The 27,957-nt window shown below is 45.9% G+C and overlaps 1 protein-coding gene across 1 annotated transcript in view; it reads left to right on the top strand.

Moving 5' to 3' along the window:
• LOC124551020 (MD-2-related lipid-recognition protein-like) overlaps positions 1-27,957 on the top strand; it is a 79,646-nt gene that overhangs the window by 34,381 nt on the left and 17,308 nt on the right. Inside the window, exons 2-3 of the mRNA XM_047125869.1 lie at positions 16,951-17,088; positions 25,218-25,387. Coding sequence (XP_046981825.1) covers positions 16,951-17,088; positions 25,218-25,387 — 308 coding nt within the window. The remainder of the gene's footprint in view (positions 1-16,950; positions 17,089-25,217; positions 25,388-27,957) is intronic.

Raw genomic sequence — 27,957 nt, 5'->3', positions numbered from 1 at the left:
ACTCGAAGTGTTTAGAGAAAAATGCAACAGAAAATCTAAATTTTCAGGAACAGCTTCTAAAATTTCAAAAGACTGTAACTCACTTAATACATGCTGAATTTTTTATTTTTAGTCACTCAGAATCACCCTGCTCCATACTGTATATCATCCTCTTGATCTTCTTCCAAGTTTTTTCTTCTTTCTGGACTCCTTAGTGGCTAACTGTGCTGCATATTCTGCTTTATCAATGCGAACCTTGTCCACCCGTTCAAGTTCTCTGATTCAGTTTGCTCCAGGATTAATTTCCATATGCTGTAGCACTTTCACCCTACCAATATACCATCATTAAAAGCAATAACAACATCACTGACCCTCCACTTTAACCGAGCGAGGTGGCGCAGTGGTTCCCACACTGGACTCACATTCCGGAGGACGACGGTTCAATCCCACATCCGGCCATCCTGATTTAGGTTTTCCGTGATTTCCCTAAATCGCTCCAGGCAAATGCCGGGATGGTTCCTTTGAAAGGGCACGGCCGGCTTCCTTCCTTGTCCTTCCCTAATCCAATTAGACCGATGACCTCGCAGTTTGGTCTCTTCCCCCAAACAATCCAACCCAACCTCCACTTTAGTGTCTTCATTCCAAGAAGGAAACGAATCCATGTAACATTATTGAACGAATCTTTGGGATTTTAAGTCTGACCATGCAGACACTTCTTCAGTAATTTAGGATTTGCCATGTCTCTGTAAATAGGTTTTATGACATCCATGAGTGCTGCTGGGACGGAATGTTTATGGCTACATGAACTGTTTGAGTACTGCGCGTTACGGTAATTGCACCATGAATCGCCGGCCGCTGTGGCCGAGTGGTTCTAGGCGCTTCAGTCCGGAACCGCGCTGCTGCTACGGTCGCAGGTTCGAATCCTGCCTCGGGCATGGATGTGTGTGATGTCCTTAGGTTAGTTAGGTTTACGTAGCTCTAAGTCTAGGGGACTGATGACCTCAGATGTTAAGTCCCATAGTGCTTAGAGCCATTTGAACCATTTGCACCATGAATCAGGTCCAGGAGGGCAATTGTGGTGTACTGGTTTTTCATCAGTTGACAGTCTGTGGAAGAAAGTAGCCTATACTGCCTGCTTCATTTTCAACAAGTCCTGAGTATTATTTCTAATGGCCATCCCATAATGCTGTTGCAGTTCATCAATCATTTTGTCCGTCAGCCTCTTTCTTATGGTTTTACCATAAGAAAGTTTCTTGCCTCTCAGACTTTGTTTCAACTTCCTCAACCTGGTGGTGCCCATCATCTTCTGGACATGACCAACACATTCCAGTTTTGTGTAGTCCATTTTACGGATTTTATTAGATCTTGAAGTAATGCACGTAAAAATTTTAACATTGCCAACACGTATAGATTATATTTAAAAAAATAAAATAAAATACTTCCCATGTGAGTTATATATATATATATATATATGTGTGTGTGTGTGTGTGTGTGTGTGTGTGTGTGTGTATAGGGTGGTCCATTGATAGTGACCGGACCAAATATCTCACGAAATAAGCATCAAACGAAAAAACTACAAAGAACGAAACTCGTCTAGCTTGAAGGGGGAAACCAGATGGCGCTATGGTTGGCCCGCTAGATGGCGCTGCCATAGGTCAAATGAATATCAACTGCGTTTTTTTAAATAGGAACCCTCCCTTTTTTTTATTACATATTCGTGTAGTACGTAAAGAAATATGGAAAGATATAGGTGTTCGTTCTTTCCGCACGCTATGCGAGATTGGAATAGTAGAGAATTGTGAAGGTGGTTTGATGAACACTTTGCCAGGCACTTAGTCATTTGCAGAGTATCCATGTAGATTTAGATGTATCGCACTCACATCGGAAAGACTTGAATACCACACGAATCCTTTGTCTACATCTCGGTGCTTACATACGCCATCGGAGTCGCGCTACGTTGTATATGCATTGCAGCAATGTCCTCAAACGGAGACTTTGTGATCGCTCCTACATTATGAAGGAACTGATAACCTCGTTTCATCGTGCTGGCGGTATATCTGTCGTATGGATACTGCACTCGTCTGAAGCAACAGATGCTGAAAACCTATTTTTCATTGGTCTGGGATAAAGATATGACATTACATGTCAACAGGGCAGCGGAAATTGGTTTCCAAAGTGTGGTTTTCGTATTTCGCGCAAGTTGAATTTCCTGGAGACGCAGTGTCGCAAAGATTGACAGAAATCGCTACATTAGGGTAAAAACTCAAGCTTCCCAGCGATTACCTCCCGTCTTGGTTTCGAGTAATCCTAGTTGCTCATAAGGTGGCCTCATGTAACAGTTTATCGGCAGCTGATTGCTCGACCTGCGTCATCGTGACGTCATCATGCCAGCGATCGTGTCAATCTTTGCGAGGCAGCTACAGTAGAAGCACAACCGCTCACATTGGAACGTAAACATCTGAGATTTCTCTTCACTGGTTCACGGGCGTCGCGTCGGATGATGTGGAAGTTGCACAGTATTTCAACAAGACAGCTACTACATCTAAATCTATGCGGCTGCTCTGCAAATCACATTTCATTGCCAGGCAGAGGGTTCATCGAACCACCTTCAGAGTAATTCTCTGTTATTCCACTCTCGAACAGCGCGCAGAAAAAACGAACACCTATAGCTTTCCGTGCGAGCTCTGATTTCCCTTACTTTACTACACTACTGGCCATTAAAATTGCTACACCAAGAAGAAATGCAGATGATAAAATGAGTATTCATTCCACAAATATATTATACTAGAACTGACATGTGATTACATTTTCACGCAATTTGGGTGCATAGATCCTGAGAAATCATTACCCAGAACAACCACCTCTGGCCGTAATAACGGCCTTGATACGCCTGGGCATTGAGTCAAACAGAGCTTGGATGGCATGTACAGGTACAGCTGCCCATGCAGCTTCAACACGATACCACAGTTCATGAAGAGTAGTCACTGGCGTATTGTGACGAGCCAGTTGCTCGGTCACCATTGACCAGACGTTTTCAGTTGGTGAGAGATCTCGAGAATGTGCTGGCCAGGGCAGCGGTCGAACATTTTCTGTATCCAGAAAGGCCCGTACAGGACCTGCAATATGCGGTCGTGCATTATCCTGCTGAAATGTAGGGTTTGGCAGGGATCGAATGAAGGGTAGAGCCACGGGTCGTAACACATCTGAAATGTAACGTCCACTGTTCAAAGTGCCGTCAATGCGAACAAGAGGTTACCGAGACGTGTACCAATGGCACCCCATACCATCACGCCGGGTGATACGCCAGTATGGCGATGACGAATACACGGTTCCAATTTGCGTTAACCGCGATGTCACCAAACACGGTTGCGACCATCATGATGCTATAAACAGAACAAGGATTCATCCGAAAAAATGACGTTTTGCCATTCGTGCACCCAGGTTCGTCGTTGAGTACACCATCGCAGGCGCTCCTGTCTGTGATGCAGCGTCAAGGGTAACTGCAGTCACGGTCTCCGAGCTGATAGTCCATGCTGCTGCAAACGTCGTCGAACTGTTCGTGCAGATGGTTGTTGTCATGCAAACGTCCCCATCTGTTGACTCTGGGATCGAGACGTGGTTGCACGATCCGTTACAGCCATGCGGATAAGATGCCTGTCATCTCGACTGCCACTGATACGAGGCCGTTGGGATCCAGCACGGCGTTCCGTATTATCCTCCTGAACCCACCGATTTCACATTCTGCTAACAGTCATTGGATCTCGACCAACGCGAGCTGCAGTGTCGCGATACGATAAACCGCAATCGTGATAGGCTACAATCCGACCTTTATCGAAGTCGGAATCGTGATGGTACGGATTTCTGCTCCTTACACAAGGTATCACAACAACGTTTCACCAGCCAACGCCTGTCAACTGCTGTTTGTGTATGAGAAATCGGTTGGAAACTTTCCTCATGTCAGCACGTTGTAGGTGTCGCCACCGGCGCCAAGCTTGTGTCAATGCTCTGAAAAGCTAATCATTTGCATATCACAGCATCTTCTTCCCGTCGGTTAAATTTTGCGTCTGTAGCACGTCATCTTCGTGGTGTAGCACTTTTAATGGCCAGTAGTGTATGATGATCGTTCCTGCATCTGTAGGTCGGCGTCAACAAAATACAGGGTGTAATAAAGTCCAGGAGCACTTCTAATTATTTATTGCACAAGAACGAAACATTGTACAGATATCGTTCATAAATAATTTTGAAGAGAAACCCTGAAACTTTTTTTTTCGTGTATACTTCGACTGCGTAGTTTGGCAATTTGCCGATAGTCAGCGCTTGTTGCAAACGTGGAGAATTCATGTGCGGAGCGAGTTTTGTGCGTGTTGGAGTTCTAAACCTGGTAGTCAAGGGAAGGCAGGATTCGGTTACAATTGTGGACGGGGCCGTAATCAGTTACTGTTGGTTCCCTTTTGCAATTACACACATTTATTTTAAAATGGTAATTCCAGACTCAGCAATAAAGAAAGATATCACATGTTATTAATGAAAGAACAAACAACTGTGTAATTAATAGTGCTTTCAGTGCGTTACAATTTACCAAATGAGCATAAAATACAGACACAGCAAATAAATTTTTAAAAACATACCAATGTGATCCCAATTAGAATTTTAAGGCAAGTAACCACAGTCATAGCTGAAAGCCTTTAACGCCAAGAACAACATTTATAAAAAAATTTAACAAACACACTGTAAAACAGCAGTGCAATAGCAAAGGTTAATTTAAAAAGACAGGCAACTGATCACCAAACGGGTGTGACAAAATGATGGTAAACTTGGTAGTACAATCATTTAAACCTGCTGTAACGCCAAGAGTGGCAATTATACAAAAAATTTCCGAAACATACAATAAAACAGCAAATACAATAATAAAACACAAGGGCCAGTCACAGACAGTGCACTAGGAATCGACCTCTGAGTAGGTCCGGCAAAAAAACACTTTCGCGAGCGGTGAGATAGGCAGCCAAGAGCAGCATTCACTTCACAAGATGGTAACTCAGACTGGTGGCAGTCTAACGAATGACTAATGATAATCTTGCTGAGGCTACCTGACGTCCGATAAACCAAATGCAAAGATGTAGAAATACGCCAAAGCTGGACTCTGCCCGCAGAATACTGTACTTAGAGCGCCCAGAACGAGAAAGAAATCACTACCACCAGAGTAGACGAATAGCCAACCAACCTACAATCAAGAAAGCTGTCAAAACTACACGCCTCACCGGTCAGCAGCGGCAGGGAAAGGAAATATACACTGCCGTTACATACACTAACCCCCAGGGCAGGTAACTGGGGCGTCAGCGGCCGCGAGGCAGGAAAAATACCGCTGGTTGAACTTAACAAATAGTAATAAACTGAACGCAATAAATAGTAATTATAACTGCAGGAAAGCTAACCAGATCCGCCTTCCCCAAGCACTCCACTCGCTGCTCTTCCCCTCGGCAACACTACGAGCAGCAACACGAACCCAAGTCACTGGAGAATCGGGAGGTCTCGCAATGGTGGAGGTTTCTCTACGTGAATCCAAATGCACTCAAAGCTTGCAGGATCCGGTTTACGACGAGATCGTGCAACCTCGTGACCACAGGCCTTTGATCCGGCAGTCCGTGCACGCCGCCAGTGATCCAGGCGTGTTCTCGCACTGCGCGGACGTGGCTCCTCCTGACAAGGGAACCTCCCCATCGCACCCCCCTCAGATTTAGTTATAAGTTGCCACAGTGGATAGGCCTTGAAAAACGGAACACAGATGAATCGAGAAAACAGGAAGAAGTTGTGTGGAACTATGAAAAAAATAAGCAAAATATACAAACTGAGTAGTCCATGTGCAAGATACACAACATATAGGAGAGGGTGAGCTAAGAGCGTCGTGGTCCAGTGGTTAGCGTGAGTGGCTGCGGAATGAGAGGTCCTTGGTTCAAGTCTTTCCTCGAGTGATAAGTTTAATTTTTTATTTTCAGACAATTATTATCTGTCCGTCCGTTATGTTTTCATCCCTTTTTGGGAGTGATTATCACATCCACAAGAAAACCTAAATCGGGCAAGGTAGAAGAATCTTTTTACCCATTCGCCAAGTGTACAAGTTAGGTGGGTCAACAATATATTCCTGTCATGTGACGCACATGACATCACCAATGTCTTATAGAATATATCAGACGTGTTTTCCTGTGGAGGAATCGGTTGACCTATGTCCTTTGCGATCAAATGTTTTCAGTTCCCATTGGAGAGGCAGGTCTTCCGTCTACTAATCGCACGGTTTTGCGGTGTGGTCGCAAAACACAGACACTAAACTTATTACAGTGAATAGAGACGTCAATGAACTAACGGACAGATCATAACTTTGCGAAGATAAAAAAAGTAAACTTTTCACCCGAGAGAGAGGACTTGAACCAAGGACCTCTCGTTCCGCGGCACCTCACTCTAACCACGGGACCACGGCGCTCCTTAGCACGCACTCTCCTTGATGTTACCTGTCTTGCACAAGGACTACTCAGTTTGTACACTCCTGGAAATGGAAAAAAGAACACATTGACACCGGTGTGTCAGACCCACCATACTTGCTCCGGACACTGCGAGAGGGCGGTACAAGCAATGATCACACGCACGGCACAGCGGACACACCAGGAACCGCGGTGTTGGCCGTCGAATGGCGCTAGCTGCGCAGCATTTGTGCACCGCCGCCGCCAGTGTCAGCCAGTTTGCCGTGGCATACGGAGCTCCATCGCAGTCTTTAATACTGGTAGCATGCCGCGACAGCGTGGACGTGAACCGTATGTGCAGTTGACGGACTTTGAGCGAGGGCGTATAGTGGGCATGCTGGAGGCCGGGTGGACGTACCGCCGAATTGCTCAACACGTGGGGCGTGAGGTCTCCACAGTACATCGATGTTGTCGCCAGTGGTCGGCGGAAGGTGCACGTGCCCGTCGACCTGGGACCGGACCGCAGCGACGCACGGATGCACGCCAAGACCGTAGGATCCTACGCAGTGCCGTAGGGGACCGCACCGCCACTTCCCAGCAAATTAGGGACACTGTTGCTCCTGGGGTATCGGCGAGGACCATTCGCAACCGTCTCCATGAAGCTGGGCTACGGTCCCGCACACCGTTAGGCCGTCTTCCGCTCACGCCCCAACATCGTGCAGCCCGCCTCCAGTGGTGTCGCGACAGGCGTGAATGGAGGGACGAATGGAGACGTGTCGTCTTCAGCGATGAGATTCGCTTCTGCCTTGGTGCCAATGATGGTCGTGTGCGTGTTTGGCGCCGTGCAGGTGAGCGCCACAATCAGGACTGCATACGACCGAGGCACACAGGGCCAACACCTGGCATCATGGTGTGGGGAGCGATCTCCTACACTGGCCGTACACCACTGGTGATCGTCGAAGGGACACTGAATAGTGCACGGTACATCCAAACCGTCATCGAACCCATCGTTCTACCATTCCTAGACCGGCAAGGGAACTTGCTGTTCCAACAGGACAATGCACGTCCGCATGTATCCCGTGCCACCCAACGTGCTCTAGAAGGTGTAAGTCAACTACCCTGGCCAGCAAGATCTCCGGATCTGTCCCCCATTGAGCATGTTTGGGACTGGATGAAGCGTCGTCTCATGCGGTCTGCACGTCTAGCACGAACGCTGGTCCAACTGAGGCGCCAGGTGGAAATGGCATGGCAAGCCGTTCCACAGGACTACATCCAGCATCTCTACGATCGTCTCCATGGGAGAATAGCAGCCTGCATTGCTGCGAAAGGTGGATATACACTGTACTAGTGCCGACATTGTGCATGCTCTGTTGCCTGTGTCTATGTGCCTGTGGTTCTGTCAGTGTGATCATGTGATGTATCTGACCCCAGGAATGTGTCAATAAAGTTTCCCCTTACTGGGACAATGAATTCACGGTGTTCTTATTTCAATTTCCAGGAGTGTATATTTTGCTTACTTTTTTCATAGTTCCACACAACTTCTTCCTGTTTTCACGGTTGATCTGTGTTCCGTTATTCAAGGCCTATTCACTGTGACAACTTATAACTAAATCTGAAGGGGGTGCGATGGGGAGGTTCCCTTGTGAGTCCCCAACCGAACTGCACACTGACACGACCCAGAAGAACCACGAGGCCGCCCCAAAGACAGGGCCACAGTTACTACATATCGATAACCGCCGCTGCTGCCACTAGCGGACAGGCAACGCTAGCGAAACCGAGTAGCGCCAGTCAACACGAGAAGAAGACAAACAACAAACATGTCAACTAAGTGATACTGTCTCGCCTCCAACAGAGGGCGGAAACCCACAAACAGCAGCAACGCGAGCCGCGCCACGGCTCAGAGTTCGACAAAAAGAAGTGTGCTACAGCTGTTCAACGGACGTTTAGAACCAAGTACGGTAAGAAGCCACCAATAATGGAAGGCCATTTACCACTGGCACAACAAATTCGTTACGACGTGTTGCGTGTGCCTGGCAAAAAGAAGCGGACGTCCTAGTGTGAGTGAAGTGAATGTGGACCGATTCTTCTACAGTTCTCGCAGCTGTTGCGGTCTTCTTTTCTAAATAGTGATATCACCTTTGTGACAGTCTTCGTGGAATAGCTTCTTTTCTCCAGCAAATATGAAATAAATGTAGTAGTCTCTTTTGTAGTAGGGTGCCTCCATATCGTAGCAGTTCAACGTTTATAACATACATATCAGTAGCGTTTCCGTTTTTTGTGCAGTAGAAGGCTTCTATTAATTCATCCATACATAAATGGTCTATGCATCCTATTTCAGTTTCATCCTCTATATGCTCTGCAGAGCATGTTTCTTCATACCTCAAGTTCTTATAATGATCTAACCATTTTGATTGTTGGATGTTATTTATTTGAGCAACTTCTTTTTGTGTTTGATTTAGCAATTTCATTGTCTTATAAGCTATCGTTTGCATTCCGTGAGTATCGTCTTCTGTTACGCTTGTAAACGTATCCCAAAATTCTTGACGAGCTCGTTTCACTGCGTCTGATTTCTTGCATTTCTCTCTTGTTTGTAAATTTGATGCTACTCCTCTGTTGGTTCATTGAGATACTTACGATAAGTTCGTATAACATTGTTGGAGAACAGCGATCTTTATTGTCATGAAATTATTTAAAAACAGTCTTGATCGGAACCGATGTTAACTTCTGACCGGCGTCGGCCTTTTAATTACGGTTCATCATCAGAGTTTGCACTATACCAACAAAAGTAAAAGTGCTATATTACATAGAGAAAGCAGTGATGCAAAAGTGTACTCTAAACCGATGTACTATTATCCATCTGCATGACAGCAATGGCGCCTGAGCCGTAGGGCGGCCTCAGTCACTCAACTGATGCTGACGCTGGTGATTAGGCAGTCATGAGTTGTATAGGGTAGAGAGAGGGCGCTGCAGGGCCCGAGGCATCGTCGCCAGCCAATGGGGAACGGCTTACATATCGTTTTGAGTCTTCGTTTTTAAATATTTCAAATTTAACTATTCTCAAATTTACATCTACATCTACATTTATACTCCGCAAGCCACCCAGCGGTGTGTGGCGGAGGGCACTTTACGTGCCACTGTCATTACCTCCCTTTTCTGTTCCAGACGCGTATGGTTCGCGGGAAGAACGACTGCCGGAAAGCCTCCGTGCGCGCTCGACTCTCTCTAATTTTACATTCGTGATCTCCTCGGGAAGTATAAGTAGGGGGAAGCAATATATTCGATACCTCATCCAGAAACGCACCCTCTCGAAACCTGGCGAGCAAGCTGCACCGCGATGCAGAGCGCCTCTCTTGCAGAGTCTGCCACTTGAGTTTGCTAAACATATCTATAACACTACAACGCTTACCAAATAACCCTGTGACGAAACGGGCCGCTCTTCTTTGGATCTTCTCTATCTCCTCTGTCAACCCGACCTGGTACGGATCCCACACTGATGAGCAATACTCAAGTATTGGTCGAACGAGTGTTTTGTAAGCCACCTCTTTTTTTGATGGACTACATTTTCTAAGGATTCTCCCAGTGAATCTCAATCTTCCACCTGCCTTACCAACAATTAATTTTATATAATCATTCCACTTCAAATCGTTCCGTACGCACACTCCCAGATATTTTATAAAAGTAACTGCTACCAGTGTTTGTTCCGCTATCATATAATCATACAATAAAGGATCCTTCTTTCTATGTATTCGCAATACATTACATTTGTCTATTTTAAGGCAGTTGCCACTCCCTTCACCAAGTGCGTATCCGCTGCAGATCTTCCTGCATTTCGCTGCAATTTTCTAGGCTAATGCTGCAACTTCTCTGTATACTACAGCATCATCCGCGAAAAGCCGCATGAAACTTCCGACACTATTTACTAGGTCATTTATATATATTGTAAAAAGCAATGGTCCTATAACACTCCCCTGTGGCACGCCAGAGGTTACTTTAACGTCTGTAGACGTCTCTCCATTGAGGACAAAATGCTGTGTTCTGTTTGCTAAAAACTCTTCAATCCAGCCACACAGCTGGTCTCATATTCCGTAGGCTCTTACTTTGTTTATCAGGCGACAGTGTGGAACTGTATCGAACGCCTTCCGGAAGTCAAGGAAAATAGCATCTACCTGGGAGCCTGTATGTAATATTTTCTGGGTCTCATGAACAAATAAAGCGAGTTGGGTCTCAAACGATCGCTGTTTCCGGAATCCATGTTGATTCCTACAGAGTAGATTCTGGGTTTCCACAAATGACATGATACGCGAGCAAAAAACATGTTCTAAAATACTATAACAGATCGATGTCAGAGATATAGGCCTATAGTTTTGCGCATCTGCTCGACAACCCTTCTTGAAAACTGGGACTACCTGTGCTCTTTTCCAATCACTTGGAACCTTCCGTTCCTCTAGAGACTTGCGGTACACGGCTGTTAGAAGGGGGCATTTACTAGGTGCATTAACTATTTCATTTATGGTTCATAATCTATGCTACAGCTGCGGTAAGAAGCTCAACATCTGTTCTCTGCTTGGAAACCATCTCCGTTACAGATACCACTTTGAAGTGTAGGTGCAACACCGTTACGTACCGCAGCTCCATGAAACTATAGCGACTGAAGAGGGAAATTCCGCGACGTCCCACAACAAATTCCGCATTTTTTAAATCGAAACTGGCCGAGAAAATAAAATTGTTGCATTATTTATTGAATGCCGCTCTTATTTTACGTACGTAAGAACGTTAACTTTGAATCCCTGGATCACGCTAACGGATCATGATATCGAAAAAGTTTCGACGTTCACCGAGAACATGCAGGACAGTTGACATGTTGTCGAATACTGGCTCCCCACGAAATGTCAGATGTACAAGTTGATGATATTACATCTGCCATATCGTCGTGAGCCAATATTTTTCTTAATTTATGGCCAACTTTGAGATTGACAACATGTTAAGTATCCTGCAATATACACTAATGGCCATTAAAATTGCTACACCAATAAGAAATGCAGATGATAAACAGGTATTCATTGGAAAAATATATTATACTAGGACTGACATGTGATTACATTTTCACGCAATTTGGGTGCATAGGTCCTGAGAAACAGTACCCAGAACAACCACCACTGGCCGTAATAACGGCCTTTATACGCCCGGGCGTTGAGTCAAAAAGAGCTTGGATGCAGTGTGCAGGTACAGCTGCTCATGCAGCTTCAACACGATACCACAGTTCATCAAGAGTAGTGACTGGCGTATTGTGACGAGCCAGTTGCTCGGTCACCGTTGACCAGACGTTTTCAATTGGTGAGAGATCTGGAGAATGTGCTGGCCAGAGCAGCGGTCGAACATTTTCTGTATCCAGAAATGCCCGTACAGGCCTGCAACATGCGGTCGTGCCTTATCCTGCTGAAATGTAGGGTTTTGCAGGGATCGAATGAAGGGTAGAGCCACGGGTCGTAACACATCTGAAATGTATCGTCCACTGTTCAAAGTGCCGTCAATGCGAAGAAGAGGTGACCGAGACGTGTAACCAATGGCACCCCATACCATCACGTCGGGAGATACGCCAGTATGGCGATGACGAATACACGCTTCCAATGTGCGTTCACCGCAATGTCGCCAAACACGGATGCCACCATCATGATGCTATAAACAGAACCTGGATTCATCCGAAAAAATGACTTTTTGCCATTCGTGTACCCAGGTTCGTCGTTGAGTACACCATCGCAGGCGCTCCTGTCTGTGATGCAGCGTCAAGGGTAACCGAAGCCATGGTCTCCGAGCTGATAGTCCATGCTGCTGCAAACGTCGTCGAACTGTTCGTGCAGATGGTTGTTGTCTTGCAAACGTCCCCATCTGTTGACTCTGGGATCGAGACGTGGCTGCACGATCCGTTACAGCCATGCGGATAAGATGCCTGTCATTCTCGACTGCTAGTGATACGAGGCCGTTGGGATCTAGCACGGCGTTCCGTATTACCCTCCTGAACCCAGCGATCCCATAGTCATAGGATCTCGACCAACGCGAGCAGCAATGTTGCGATACGATAAACCGCAATCGCGATAGGCTACAATCCGACCTTTATCAAAGTCGGAAACGTGATGGTACGCATTTCTCATCCCAACACGAGGCATCGCAACAACGTTTCACTAGGCAACGCCGGTCAACTTCTCTTTGTGTATGAGAAATCGGTTGGAAACTATCCTCATGTCTGCACGTTCTAGGTGTCGCTACTGGCTCCAGCCTTGTGTTAAAGCTCTGAAAAGCTAATCATTTGCATATCACAGCATCTTCTTCCTGTCGGTTAAATTTCGCGTCTGTAGCACGTCATCTTCGTGATGTAGCAACTTTAATGGCCAGTAGTGTATGTTAAGGCCATAAAATCATACTTGAAAATGGCATAAAAGGCCGATGCCTGGGTTTTACTTAGATAAACTATAAAACAGTCAAATGGCGGTGTGTTCCTTTAAAAAAATACTGTATGACTGTTGCTCAGGAACATCAAAAATCGATTTGTTGAAGCTGTCGATTCGAGGAACAGGGACCTGTTGATCCGTGTGTGGAATGATACGGACTACCGTTTCGATGTTTCTCGAACAACGCATGATCATCATGTCGAGTGTATTGTATATAGGGGGTCTAAAACAAGTTGCGGTTTTTGACAGTTTGTTACGCAGCGAGTGGAGGGAAGCGTAGTTTCTAGCGTGCTGAGCGCATCAGCACGTGACCGCAGTATAAAGTCGGGCCGAAGAGGCGCTGCGCTTGACTGTGTGCAGAGCAACTCGGCCGATCAGCGAACTTCCTTAAACGATTTTAAAGAAACTATTCGGTAATAAACTTTCATTCCCGCACATATTATAGTTTAATTAGCCAGCTTCATGCTGAACCTCCTATCATTTCGTTAATGTCCATAGTTATTGCGATATTTCGACAGTATGTAAACTGCTGCAAGAAATTCATAGTTTGCGAAGAAAAGTAGGTATCGTTATGAATGTGTTTGGTGCGTGTTAGGTTACGTGTTGCTGCGTATTAAACGTAGATAACATATTGAACTATTCTTTTAACTTGGAAGAATGTCGCTGTTTCCAATCTCGAGAAAATGGAATTTATGTACGGCGCTCCGTCATGAGCTCGTGTGTCAGTGAATACTAGAATGAAATATTCATAAATTCCTCGTATGTCATAGATGGTTTGAGATATCGAAACACGATTTTGGTAAATGACAGCGCGCAGAGACAAGAGTGTTTTGTCATATGATTAATATGCAAAACTTCCATGTCTACCGCGATATTCAAGCGACTACAGGTTTTTTCAGTGAAATAATGTAGTAATTGAGGGCCATCGATAGAATGTAATTATTCAGGGCCATCGATAGCTGATGAGACGAGAACTTCTGTGGGTTTTGTAACAATACAAGTAAAGAAATTACGAGTTTGTTTTTATACTGACAATGAACTGTTCATAAACTATTGACCTGACTTGCGCTCAGTTGTTAGTTTAATATTACACTATTCCAGGATTCTGTCGCAATTTCAAGTGAATTAGAATATTAGTGAGATGAATATTTCTAAACTCTTTTGTGTTTTGACAAAAAAAAGCAGGTTTTAACATGGCAACAAGAGAAGCTACGTATTTCTCAAAACTCGCGACAGTTCTTCATGAACTAACGTCTCCTTAAGTACTTTCTTGGTATGGCTGACAACTCAAGATCAGCCCTGTCGTGCAACATTTACAGCGGCTTCTTTTTTCGGAGGAAGCCTGATTTAACTATTTTCTTTACCGTTAGCCAGTTAGTCGACCTGATAGCGTGAATTTAAGGCTTGTACGGCCCTACAAGTTCCATTAACTTCGTCTTATACAGCTTCAACTTTATCTCATGGAACATTTTTTTTGTACCTGGAGCAAAATATCCGCTTTCCTCCACTGCATTGTTGTTGGAGCTTTATGCATTACAAAAGAGTGTATGGCGTTTTGTTCTTTAGTACTGACGAATTCCGAGGAACGTTTTGCAACAGGACGTTCTTCCCAGGCGGTGAACGTGTTCTTGGACCACACTTCTATTGCAAATCCCGTATTCAGATGTGCTGCACTGTTGTTATTAATCCGACGCCAACACAAAACAGTTGTTAACAATACCTGACGACTACAATACAATTCAACTCTAGAAAATATTACTATACGAGAGCTGACGAACGTTGATGCATCTAATGCGTGAGACCACGTGATACTGTTTATTCATGGTACAACAGGGGCGCTGTACCAGCTGAAGCGCTTGCGGCGTGGTAGAGAAAGCCGGCTCGCCGTTGGTGTTGCTTGGCAACGGCACCACGTCCCCCTCCGGCCAACCAAACGTCAAAAGCCGCAACTAATTTAAAAAAAAAAAATGGTTCAATGGCTCTGAGCACTATGGGACTTAACTTCTGAGGTCATCAGTCCCCTAGAACTTAGAACTACTGAAACCTAATTAACCTAAGGATATCACACACATCCATGCCCGAGGCAGGATTCGAACCTGCCACCGTAACGGTCACGCGGTTCCAGACTGTAGCGCCTAGAACCGCACGGCCAACCCGGCCGGCCTAATTTTAAACGCACTACAGTTCTGCACGAACGTTAAAACTTTGAACCTTTCTCCATCCAGTGAGATGTGTAATGTGTTCCTGTCTTTGACTCTTTGTAATAAACAAAATCAGTTTTTTTCTTCTTGAATCATCCCCCTAGATACATTTGTAATTTGGTATACATTCTGATGTTGCAGTCTTAATGGATAGCAATGTAGTGGTAAGTTGTGTGACATGGTCTTGCAGTCGCTTGCGGAGCTCCGGTAGTTACAGGGTGACAATTATTGAGCTATGCGAAATAACATCGTCATAACTTCTTAACGGTTTGCGTTAGGACGTTCAAACTGCAAGGTTGGTCGCGGGGCACGATGGGAATTAGTATGGTTTGGTTTAGCGACGAAACCCACTTTCATTTGGATGGGAGCGTCAATAAGCAAGACTGGCGCCTTTGGGGGACTGAGAATCCGTATTTCGCGATAAGTCTCTTCAGCCTCAACGGCTGACTGTGAGGTGTACAGCCTCCACTCACGGAATAACCGATGTGGTATTCCTCGATGGCACTGTGACTACCGAACGGTACGTGAAGGTTTTGGAAGATGATGTTATCCTCATTATCCGAAGTGACGCTAATTTTGACAAATGTGTAAGTAGGCTGTTTAGGTTTTTATATTGGTAACGTCACGTGGCGCTCTGTGTGAAAATCACTGGCTGCGCTGTGTGCAGTCTGTGACTGGTTGGCATTGTTGGAATATTCGCTTGTGTAGTGTTGGGCATTTGGAGGTGAACAGCACGTAGCGTTGCGCAATTGGAGGTGAGCCGCCAGCAGTGGTGGATGTGGGGAGAGAGATGGCAGTTTTGAGAGCGGACGATCTGGACGTGTGTCCGTCAGAAAAAGGAAATTTGTAAGGCTGGATGTCATGAACTGATAAAAAATGACTTTTGAACACTATTAAGGTAAATACATTGTTTGTTCTCCATCAAACTCTTTCATTTGCTAACTATGCCTACCAGTAGTTAGTGCCTTCAGTAGTTAGAATCTTTTATTTAGCTGGCAGTATTGGCGCTCGCTGTATTGCAGTACTTTGAGTAACGAAGATTTTTTTTCAGGTAAGTGATTCATGAAAGGTCTAGGTTATTGTTAGTCAGGGCCATTCTCGTGTAGGGATTATTGAAAGTCAGATTGCGTTGCGCTAAAAATATTGTGTGTCAGTTTAGTGTTGATCAGAATAAGTAAAGAGAAAACTGTTTGAGTACGTTGAGTTTTGCTCAGCTGTTTGAAAATCACATAACGTAGAAGTTCACCAGCATAGTCATTGATAATTATTCTAAGGGGACGTTACAGATGTAGTCCATGCAAGACGGAGCTCGACCCATCGAAGCAGGAGTGTGTTTGATGTCCTGGAGAAGCACTTTGGGGACCACATTCTGGCTCTGGGGTACCGAGAGGCCACTGGCATAGGCCTCGACTGGCCACCATATTCTCCGGATCTAAACACACGCGACTCCTTTTTGTGGGGCTATATTAAAGACAAGGTGTACAACAATAACCCCATAAACATTGCTAAGCTGAAACAGCGATTCAGGAGGTCATGGACAGCATCGATGTTCTGACACTGTAGTGGGTCATGCAGAATTTCGTTATTCGCCTGCGCCACATTATCACCAATGATGGCAGCCATATCGAACATGTCATAGCCTAAATCCGAATATCTGTACTGACGTTTATGTGTTGAATAAAGTGTGTGCATGCCGTAGTTTATAACTTATGTAGGTTTTTTTCATGTAATTCATTAATTGTCACCCTCTATTACCAGTTACATCACAAACTCAGGCTCGTCGCCAATGACGAGTGCTGAAGACGATGAACACTATGCGCACTCGATTCGAGTTGTCTGCTGGGCTGAATGTAAGCGTGTGTTGTGTTTCAGGGCTGGATGACGTGGGCACGTCGCGCAACTGCAGCATCCACCAGGTAACGGTGAACCCGTGCAGGGAGGCGGCCCAGAACAAACCCTGCAGGCTGGCCAAGGGCCGCAGCGCCGGCATCTCCTTCACCTACACTCCAGGTCAGTGCAAACTACCACTCATTGACCCTTTCTCTACCACTCAGCCACATTGTATCCTGCATTGGCTTATCACTGAACTAGTGGGAATTTACTGCATGTTACTACTATGTTTTACTGTCTCGCTAGTAAAAGGAACCCCGCTAATGTTTGGCTGGTTGGTTGTTGGGTTGATTTGGGGGGGGGGGGGGGGGATGGAGCTAATAGCGACGTCATCGGTTTCATCGGATTAGGGAAGGATGAGGAAGGAAGTAGGTTGTGCCCTTTCAAAGGAACTATCCCAGCATTTGCCTGAAGTGATTTAGGGAAATCACGTAAAACCTAAATCACGATGGCTGGACGCGGGTTTGAATCGTCGTCCTCCCAAGTGCGAGTCCAGTGTGCTAACCATTGCGCCACCTAGCTCAGTCCCGCTAATGGTTTACAGACTTCTTTTACACTGAAACGGCAAAGAAACTGGTATAGGTATAGGTAATCAGATACAGAGATATGTAAACAGACAGCAACGCCTATATAAGACAAGTGTCTGGCGCAGTTGTTAGATCGGTTATTACTGGCAGGCTATCAATATTTGAGTGAGTTTGAACGTGGTGTTATAGCCAGTGCACGAGTGAGGGATACAGCACCTCTGAGTCAGCGATGAAGTAGGGATTTTTCCTGTACGACCATTTCACGAGTGTATCGTATCAGGAATCCTGTAAAACATCAGAACTCCTACATCGCATGGGCCAGAAAAAGATCCTGCAAGAACGGGAAAGAATTGTTAACGTGACAAAAGGGCAACCCTTCCGCAGATTGCTGCAGATTTCAATGCTGGGCCATCAACAAGTGTTAGCCTGCGAACAATTCAACGAAACATCATCGATATGGGCGTTTGGAGTCGAAGGCACTCGTGTACCCTTGATGACTGCACGACACAAAGCTTTACGCCTCCCTTGGGCCCATCAACACCGACATTTGACTGTTGATGTCTGGAAACATGTCGCCTGATCGAACGAGTCTCGTTTCAAATTGTATCGAGCGGAATGACGTACAGGTGTGGAGACGGCCTCGTGAATCCATGGACCCTGCATGCCAGCAGGGGACTGTTCAAGCTGGTGGAGGCTCTGTAATAGTGTGGGGCGTGTGCAGTAGGAGTGATATGGGAACCCTGATACATTTACATACGACTCTGGCAGGTGATATGTACGTAAGCATCCTGCCTGATCGCCTGCATCCACTCATGTCCAGTGTTCATTCCGACTGACTTGCCCAATTCCAGCAGGACAATGCAACACCTCACTCGTCCAGAATTGCTACAGAGTACCTCCAGGAACACTCTTCTGAGTTTAAACACTTCCGCTGACCACCAGACTCTCCAGACATGAACATTATTGACTCTATCTGGGATGCCTTGCAACGTGCTGTTCAGAAGAGATCTCCACCCTCTCGTACTCTTACGGATTTATGGACAGCCCTGCATGACTCATGGTGTCAGTTCCCTCCACCACTACTTCAGACATTAGTCGAGACTATGCCACGTCGTGTTGCGGCACTCCTGCGTGCTCGCGGGTACCCTATACGATATTAGGCAGGTGTACCAGTTTCTTTGGCTCTTCAGTGTATTACACTTTGCACCAGTAAATTACACGGTGTTCAAGTTTCATTGTTCACCCTGTGGACTGCTCCGCTCCGCATTATCGGATCGAATTACAATGCGCAAAAGAGTTGAAGGATAAGTTTTACAAAACCCGGTAATAGTCTCCCATTGCGACATTTTAAATTAAACTCAAAGGTGACTACAACTGTACTCTGTGACGATGAATAAGTGTGGCGCCCTGCGCTTTCACCTTCTGGCTCGGCGACAGTCCAAACATCAAGGTGTTGACACATGCAGAAAAAGGCTCACAGCTCAGAAGTCCACGTGACGTGTAAGGTGCGTTGATCACGTCACATTGACAGTTCGACGACGTTAGCAGCAGCATGGACCATCAGCTAGGAGACCATGGCTGCGGTTACCCTTGACGCTGCATCACAGACAGGAGCACCTGCAATAGTGTACTCAACGACGAACCTGGGTGCACGAATGGCAAAACGTCATTTTTTAGGATGAATCCAGGTTCTGTTTATAGCATCATGATGGTCGCATCCAAGTTTGGCGACATCGCGGTGAACGCACATTGGAAGCGTGTATTCGTCATCGTCATACTGGCGTATCACCTGGCGTGATGGTATGGGGTGCCATTGGTTTCACGTCTTGGTCACCTCTTGTTCGCGTTGACTGCACTTTGAACAGTGGACGTCACATTTCAGATGTGTTACGACCCGTGGCTCTACCATTCATTCGATCCCTGTGAAACCCTACATTTCAGCAGGATAATGCGCGACCGCATGTTGCAGGTCCTGTACGGGCCTTTCTGGATACAGAAAATGTTCGACTGCTGCCCTGGCCAGCACATTCTCCAGATCTCTCACCAATTGAAAACGTCTGGTCAATGGTGGCCGAGCAACTGGCTCGTCACAATACGCCAGTCACTACTCTTGATGAACTGTGGTATCGTGTTGAAGCTACATGGGCAGCTGTACCTGTCCACACTGTTTGACTCAATGCCCAGGCGTATCAGGCCGTTATTACGGCCAGAGGTGGTTGTTTTGGCTACTGATTTTTCAGGATCTATGCACTCAAATTGCGTGAAAATGTAATCACATGTCAGTTCTAATATAATATATTTGTCCAATGAATACCCTTTTATCATCTGCATTTCTTCTTGGTATAGCAATTTTAATGGCCAGTAGCGTAGGTACTGATTTATTCTGTGCACGCTCCTCTAGGGACTGAAGCCTCCCTGCATTCATCTACTTTTTGCTCCAGTCATTATTTAATCCTATAATATAAAATTCCGGAGAAAATCTTGTATGCACAGTCCAAGACAGATCTTCCCCTTTAATTACGTTGACTGCTCATCTCATTTATTGCGGAGTGGGTGGGTTTATGCGTGGTCTAATGTTAGCGAATTTTTCTCTTATCGAAATTTTTGGTAAAGCTATACTTACATGTACCTCATACTCCAAAAACCACCTAGTGGTGTGTGGCGGAGGGTACTTATGCTACCACTAACTAATCCCCGCTACCCTCTTCTACTCGCGAACAGCGCGTGGGAAGAATGATTGTCGGTAAGCCTCTATATTTTCTAATTTTCTCCTCATGGCCTTTACGCGAGATGTATGTGGGAGGAAATAATATGTTGTCCGACTCTTCCTCAAAAGTGCTCTCTCGAAATTTCAATACTGAACCTCTATTTTATGCACAGCGCCCTTCTCGCAACGCCTGCCAATGCAGTTTGTTGACCATGTCGGTAACTCTTTCGTGCCGGCTGAGTGATCCCGTGACCAAACGCGTCGCTCTTCTTAGGATCTTCTCTATCTCTTCCATGCGTTCTGCCTGGTAGGGATCCCAGACAGATGAACAGTAGTCATGAAACGGTCGAACAAGGACTTCATGATCCACTCCCTTAGCGGATCAGTTACATTTCCTTAAGATTCATACTTTCCCATTATTTATGTCATTCCACTTAAGGATAGTTACTCCTAGATATTTTACGGTAAATACTGTTTCCAGCAGTTTGACAATAATACTGTAGTTGAACAGTAGTGGCTTTCTTTTCCTTTGTATTCCAATGTATTATATTTATTTACATTCAGGGTCAACAGCCAGAGCCTGCACCGTTCATCAATTCTGGCGTTGCTATTTTGTTGTAGAAAAACAACCGCATCATCTGCGAACAGCCGTAGAGAGCATCCGACTTTTTCTACTAAATCATTTATATATGTTGTAAATACGAGGGTGAGTCAAATGAAAACCTTAAATATTTTTAAAATATTATTCACTGTGCAGAAGTGGTACAAAGCTGTATCATTTTTCAATATAATCTCCCCCACGCTCAATGCAAGTCCTGCACCGCTTACAAAGTGCATAAATTCCTTTAGAAAAAAATTCTTTTGGTAGTCCGCGCAACCACTCATGCACCGCGTGGCGTACCTCTTCATCAGAACGGAACTTGTGTCCTCCCATTGCGTCTTTGAGTTGTCCAAACATATAGGAATCACTTGGGGCGAGATCTGGTGAGTATGGTGGATGAGGAAGACACTCAGAATGCAGGTCTGTGGTTGTTGCAACTGTTGTACGGGCAGTGTGGGGTCTTGCATTGTCATGTTGCAAAAGGACACCTGCTGACAGCAATCCACGCCGCTTTGATTTGATTGCAGGCCGCAGATGATTTCTTAGGAGATCTGTGTATAATGCACTGGTGACAGTGGTCCCTCTAGGCATGTAATGCTCCAAAATGACGCCTTTTTCGTCCCAGAAGAGAGTCAGCATAAGCTTCCCTGCTGATGGTTCTGTTCGAGAAACTTCTTTTGTTTTGGTGATGAAGAATGGCGCCATTCCTTGCTCGCTCTCTTCGTTTCCGGTTGGTTGAAGTGAACCCAGGTTTCGTCCCCAGTAACGATTCTTACAAGGAAGTCACACCTTCTCGTTCAAAGCGTCGAACAAGTTCTTCACAAGCATCAACACGTCGTTCTCTCATTTCAAGAGTCAGCTGCCGTGGCACCCATTTTGCAGACACTTTGTGAAACTGGAGCACATCACGCACAATGTGGGGTGCTGACCCATGACTAATCTGTAAACATGCTACAATGTCATTCAGTGTCACTCGGCGGTTTTCCTTCACTATGGCTTCAACTGCTGCAATGTTCTGTGGAGTCACAACTCGTTGTGCCTGACCCGGAGGAGGAGCATCTTCCACTGAAGTCACACCATTTGCGAACTTCCTACTCCATTCGTAGACTTGCTGCTGTGACAAATATGCGTCACCGCACTCAACCTTCATTCGTCGATGAAATTCAATAGGTTTCTCACCTTCACTACGCAAAAACCGAGTAACAGAACGCTGTTCTTCCCTGGTGCAAGTCGCAAATGGGGCGGCCATCTTTATACTGATACTGCAACGGTATGTGTGGATCTGCACTATGCTGCCACCTACAGGCCATTCTGCACGCTGTTTGTAGCACACTTACCAACTTACAGGATAACGGCGCGAAATTTCGATTTGTTATTACAAATGTAAGGTTTGACTCACCCCTCGTACATATCTTTCCGTACTGTTGACCATAGTATGGACAGTTTAGCACTTTAATTGTTACCATTCACCTAAAACACTTTCGCTAACAACGCACAGTCTCTCTTATTGATAGGCATACTGTTCATTCACGTTATGGCTTGTCAAATGGTTTTACAATGGGCTGACAAAAGTCATGGAACAGCTGTCTGAACATATGCTGATGTCGGTAGCATTGCGTACACAGGGCATAAAATGGCAGTGCATTGGTGGAGCTGTCATTTCTACTCAGGTGATTAATGTGAAAAGGTTTCGATGTGATTATGTGCGCACGACAGGAATTGAGACTGTCGCCTAACTGGATACCGTACCTGGTACAGACGTAGTGCGGGTTGCATGAAACGACACCGGTAGGGGCAGCTGAACCACCCCATACATACATCCCAACGTCCAATTGAACAAACAGTCTCTCTGTATTCAGCGTGCAGTCGTGAAGAACAGTTCAGAAAATTCTTCTCCTATTATGTCGTTAGATTTTGTGCTGGTTAAGATGACAGTGATGTGTTTCCACTATCTTGGAAGAACAAGATTTCTTAGGATTTATTTGTGTTTTAGCTGTATGGTCAGTCGTATGCCTTCTCGAAACCTACAAAGATTCCAGTCGGAAATCTACTCCGATACTCGATAACCTCGCAGTTTTTTCTCAAAACGGCAGCGTGGGTCGGCGTCAAATGCCTTCCTGAAGTCAAGGAACTCGGCATCAACCTTAGCGCCGTTGTCCACTGCGCTGTGGATCTCATGGAGGAACAGAGCGATCTGAGTTTCGCGAGGTTCCAGTTTACCCAGTCCGTGTTGGTTATTATAGAGGAGAGTTTCATTCTCCAAAAACGTCATAATTCTTGAGTGTAAACATGTTCCACAGTTCTACAGATTGACATTGACGATACAGGCCTGTAATTGTGTGCAGCTGTCTTACGGCCGTTTTTTAAAATGGGAGTGACTTGCGCTTTTTTCCCACCGCTAGGTACCCTTCGTTGCTCCAGCGACCTACGATAAACTGTTGCTAAGTAGGTTCAAACCAGTTTCAATCGCAGAAATAGTGCGAAAAAGTCATAATCAACTGTTTATTCAGTAATTTCAAGTTCACGTCGGCAGCCAATATTTTGCATGTGGATTTTACGGGGTGACAGTTACTGAACAATATGAAATAAAATCCTCACAACTTCTTGACGGTTTGCGTTAGGGCTTTCAAACTGCACGATTGGTCGCGGGGCGTGATGGGAATTAGTATGGTTTGGTTTAGCGACGAAGCCCACTTTCATTTGGATGGGTTCATCAATAAGCATACCTGGTGCATTTTTGGGAGCGAAAATCCCCATTTCACGATCGAGAAGTCTCTTCACCGTCAGTGGGTGTGGTGCGCAGTGTACACACGGAATAACGGTGCGATATTCCTTGATGGCATGGTGACTGCCGAACAGTATGGAAGGTTTTGGAAGATGATTTCATCCCCATTATTTCCCTGATTTCCACAAGATGTGGTTCATGCAAGACGGAGCTCAACCCCGTCCAAGCAGGAGATTGTTTGAAGTCATGGAGGAGGACTTTAGGGAGCGCATTCTGGCTCTGGGGTAACCAGAGGCCTCTGGCATGGGCTTCGATTGGCCGCCATATAATCCAGATGTGAACACATGCGACTCCTTTTTGTGGGGCTATATTAAAGACAAGGTGTACAGCATTAACCTCAAAACCATTGCTGAGCTGAAAACAGCCATTCAGGAGGTCATCGACGGCATCGATGTCCCGACGCTTCAGCGGGTCAGGCGGAATGTCACCATTCGTCTCCGCCACATTATCACCGATGATGGCGGGCATATCGAACATCTCATAACCTAAATCCGAATATCTGTAGTGACGTTTATATGTTGAATAAAGGGTGTGCGTGCCATAGTTTGTGACTAATTTCGTCTTTTTTCATATAGCTCAATAATTGTCATCCTGTATTGTTGTTGTTGTGATCTTCAGTCCTGAGACTGGTTTGATGCAGCTCTCCATGCTACTCTATCCCGTGCAAGTTTCTTCATCTCCCAGTACCTACTGCAGCCTACATCCTTCTGAATCTGCTTACTGTATTCATCTCTTGGTCTCCCTCTACGATTTTTACTCTCCACGCTGCGCTCCAATACTAAATTGGTGATCCCTTGATGTCTCAGAACACATCCTACCAACCGATCCCTTCTTCTAGTCCAGTTGTGCCACAAGCTCCACTTCTCCCCAATTCTATTCAATACCTCCTCATTAGTTACGTATCTACCCATCTAATCTTCAGCATTCTTCTGTTGCACCACATTTCGAAAGCTTCTATTCTCTTCTTGTCTAAACTATGTATTGTCCACGTTTCACTTCCATACATGGCTACACTCCATACAAATACTTTCAGAAACGACTTCCTGACATTTAAATCTATACTAGATGTTAATAAATTTCTCTTCTTCAGAAAGGCTTTCCTTGCCATTGCCAGTCTACATTTTATATCCTCTCTACTTCGACCATCATCAGTTATTTTGCTCCCCAAATAGCAAAACTCCTTTACTACTTTAAGTGTCTCATTTCCTAATCTAATTCCCTCAGCATCACCCGACTTAATTCGACTACATTCCATTATCCTCGTTTTGCTTTTGTTGATGTTTATCTTATACCCTCCTTTCAAGACACTGTCCATTCCGCTCAACTGCTCTTCCAAGTCCTTTGCTGTCTCTGACAGAATTACAATGTCATCGGCGAACCTCAAAGTTTTTATTTCTTCTCCATGGATTTTAATACGTACTCCGAACTTTTCTTTTGTTTTCTTTATTGCTTGCTCAATATACTGATTGAATAACATCGGGGATAGGCTACAACCCTGTCTCAATCCCTTCCCAACCACTGCTTTCCTGTAACTGGCGTTAATTACGAGTTTGGACACAAGTGTGACCATTCCCCGTAAGTTCCAGTGACAAGTGGGCGAGCATTTACGCGTGGTGTTTTGTGTTGCAGACGAGAGCGCGGACGAGCTGGTGAGCGTGGCTTCCTGGAAGGGCCCGCTGATGAACGCCAAGTTCGAGGGCATGGATACGGACGCCTGCCACTTCACCAGCTGCCCGGTCACCGGGGGCCAGACCAGCAACTACACCTTCAACCTCACCCTGGGCCGCCGGATACCCACGGTACGACAATCTCTGCTCTGCAGCTCATCAACATACTGACTGGTTCGATGGAGCCAACCTCTTCAGCACAGAGTAGCACTTACGCCTACAACCGTACTGCAGAAGCCAGAAGAGCGTCGTAGAGGGTACTTCATATTGTATAACATACTAGGCTTGAAACTTCCTGGCAGATTAAAACTGTGTGCCGGACCGGGACTCGAACTCGGGACCTTTGCCATTCGCGGGCAAGTGCTCTACCAACTGAACTACCCAAGCACAACTCACGACCCGTCCTCACAGCTTCAATTCTACCAGTACCTCATCTCCTACATCCCAAACTTCACAGAAGCTCTTCTGCGAAACTTGCAGAACTAGCACTCCTGGAAGAAAGGATATTGCGGAGACATGGCTTAGCCACAGCCTAGTTTCCAGAATGAGATTTTCACTCTGCAGCGGAGTGTGCGCTGATATGAAACTTCCTGGCAGACTAAAACTGTGTGCCGCAGAAGGCAAAGGTCCCGAGTTCGTGTCTCGGTCCCGCACACAGTTTTAATCTGCCAGGAAGTTTAATATCAGCGCAGACTCGGCTGCAGAGTGAAAATCTCACTCTGGAAACATCCCTTAGGCTGTGACTAAGCCACGTCTGCGCACTATCCTTTCTTTCAGGAGTGCAAGTTCTGCAAGGTTCGCAGGAGAGCTTCTGTGAAGTTTGGGAAGCAGGAGACGAGGTACTGGCGGAAGTAAAGCTGTCAGGACGGGCCGTCAGTCGTAGTTGCGTAGCTCCGACGGTAGAGCACTTGCCCGCGAAAGACAAAGGTTCCGAGTTCGAGCCTCGGTCTGGCACATAGTTTTAATCTGCCAGGAAGTTTCATATCAGCGCACTCTCCGCTGCAGAGTGAAATTCTCATTCTGGAAACATCCCTTAGGCTGTGGCTAAGCCATGTCTGCGCAATATCCTTTCTTTCAGGAGTGCAAGTTCTGCAAGGCTCGCAGGAGAGCTTCTGTGGAGTTTGGGAAGCAGGAGACGAGGTACTGGCGGAAGTAAAGCTGTGAGGACGGGGCGTGAGTCGTACTTGCGTAGCTCCGACGGTAGAGCACTTGCCCGCGAAAGACAAAGGTTCCGAGTTCGAGTCTCGGTCTGGCACATAGTTTTAATCTGCCAGGAAGTTTCATATCAGCGCACACTCCGCTGCAGAGTGAAATTCTCATTCTGGAAACACCCCTTAGGCTGTGGCTAAGCCATGTCTGCGCAATATCCTTTCTTTCAGGAGTGCAAGTTCTGCAAGGTTCGCAGGAGAGCTTCTGTGAAGTTTGGGGAGCAGGAGACGAGGTACTGGCGGAAGTAAAGCTGTGAGGACGGGGCGTGAGTCGTACTTGGGTAGCTCAGATGATACAGCACTTTCCCTCGAAGGGCAGAGGTTCCGAGTTCGAGTCTCGGTCCGGCATATAGTTTTAATCTGCCAGGAAGCTTCATATCAGCGCACACTCCGCTGAAGAGTGAAAATCTCATTCTGGATACTAGACTTTCTTCCTGATCCATTCGAATGAGTTCGTGGAGAACACCGGCTTAAATGCTTCTGTGAGTGCTGTAAATGCCTTCACTGTCTGTATCGGAATGACTCGTGGGAGAAGGGGCGGCGGCATACTCGGTGATTCAAAACAGTAGCGACACCCTGCAGAGGAATTATCTGAGTGGGACGGAAATCGGTAGAGGTCATGTACGAGGGGTGTCCATAAAAGAAGGTTCCCAATTTTTTTTCACAGTGTAAAACATGTTTATTTCATAAATGCGTACATTTTTGGAAAGTTCAGACTTTAACCTATTTTTCTGCATAGGTCATGTACGAGGGGTGTCCGTACAATGAGGTTCCCAATTTTTTCTCACAGTGTAAAAATGTTTATTTCATAAATGCGTACATTTTTGGAAAGTTCAGACTTTAACCTATTTTTCTGCATAGTCGCCACTGACGTAAATACATTTTTGCATGTGGTGCACGAGCTTTTGAATGCCCGAGTCAAAAAAATCTACCGCCAAGCCCCGCAGATACCTGAGAACCGCTTCTTCCAGCTCTTCTCTGTCGCCGAAATGCCTTCCACCCAGATGTTTCTTCGTGTCAGGGAAGAGATGGTAGTCACTTGGGGCTAAGCCGGGCTGTAGGGTGGGTGTTTGACAATACCCCATCCAAATTTTGCGATGAGCTAAAAATGACTCTGAGCAGTATGAGACTTAACTTCTGAGGTCATCAGTCCCTTAGAACTTAGAGCTACTTAAACCTAACTAACCTAAGGATATCACATACATCCGTGCCCGAGGCAGGATTCGAACCTGCGACTGTAGCGGTCGCGCGGCTCCAGACTGTGGCGCCTAGAACCGGTCGGCCACCCCGGCCGGCTGCGATGAGCTCATTGGTGGCTTTAGCGGTGTGCGGTCGAGCGTTATCCTGATGGAAACGTATCCCCTTGGACAGTATACCCCTGCTCTTGTTTTGAATTGCATGGCGCAATTATTTGCCGTGTCTCGCAGTACCTGGCAGCGTTGATTGGTGTACCGGTGGGCAAGATCTCGCACGGCAATACCCCCTTCCTGTCCC

The sequence above is a fragment of the Schistocerca americana genome, chromosome 9, assembly GCF_021461395.2.
Source record: "Schistocerca americana isolate TAMUIC-IGC-003095 chromosome 9, iqSchAmer2.1, whole genome shotgun sequence".
Lineage (NCBI taxonomy): Eukaryota > Metazoa > Arthropoda > Insecta > Orthoptera > Acrididae > Schistocerca > Schistocerca americana.
The sequence above is the reverse complement of the archived record's forward strand: the minus strand, read 5'-3'. Positions and strand labels throughout refer to the sequence as shown.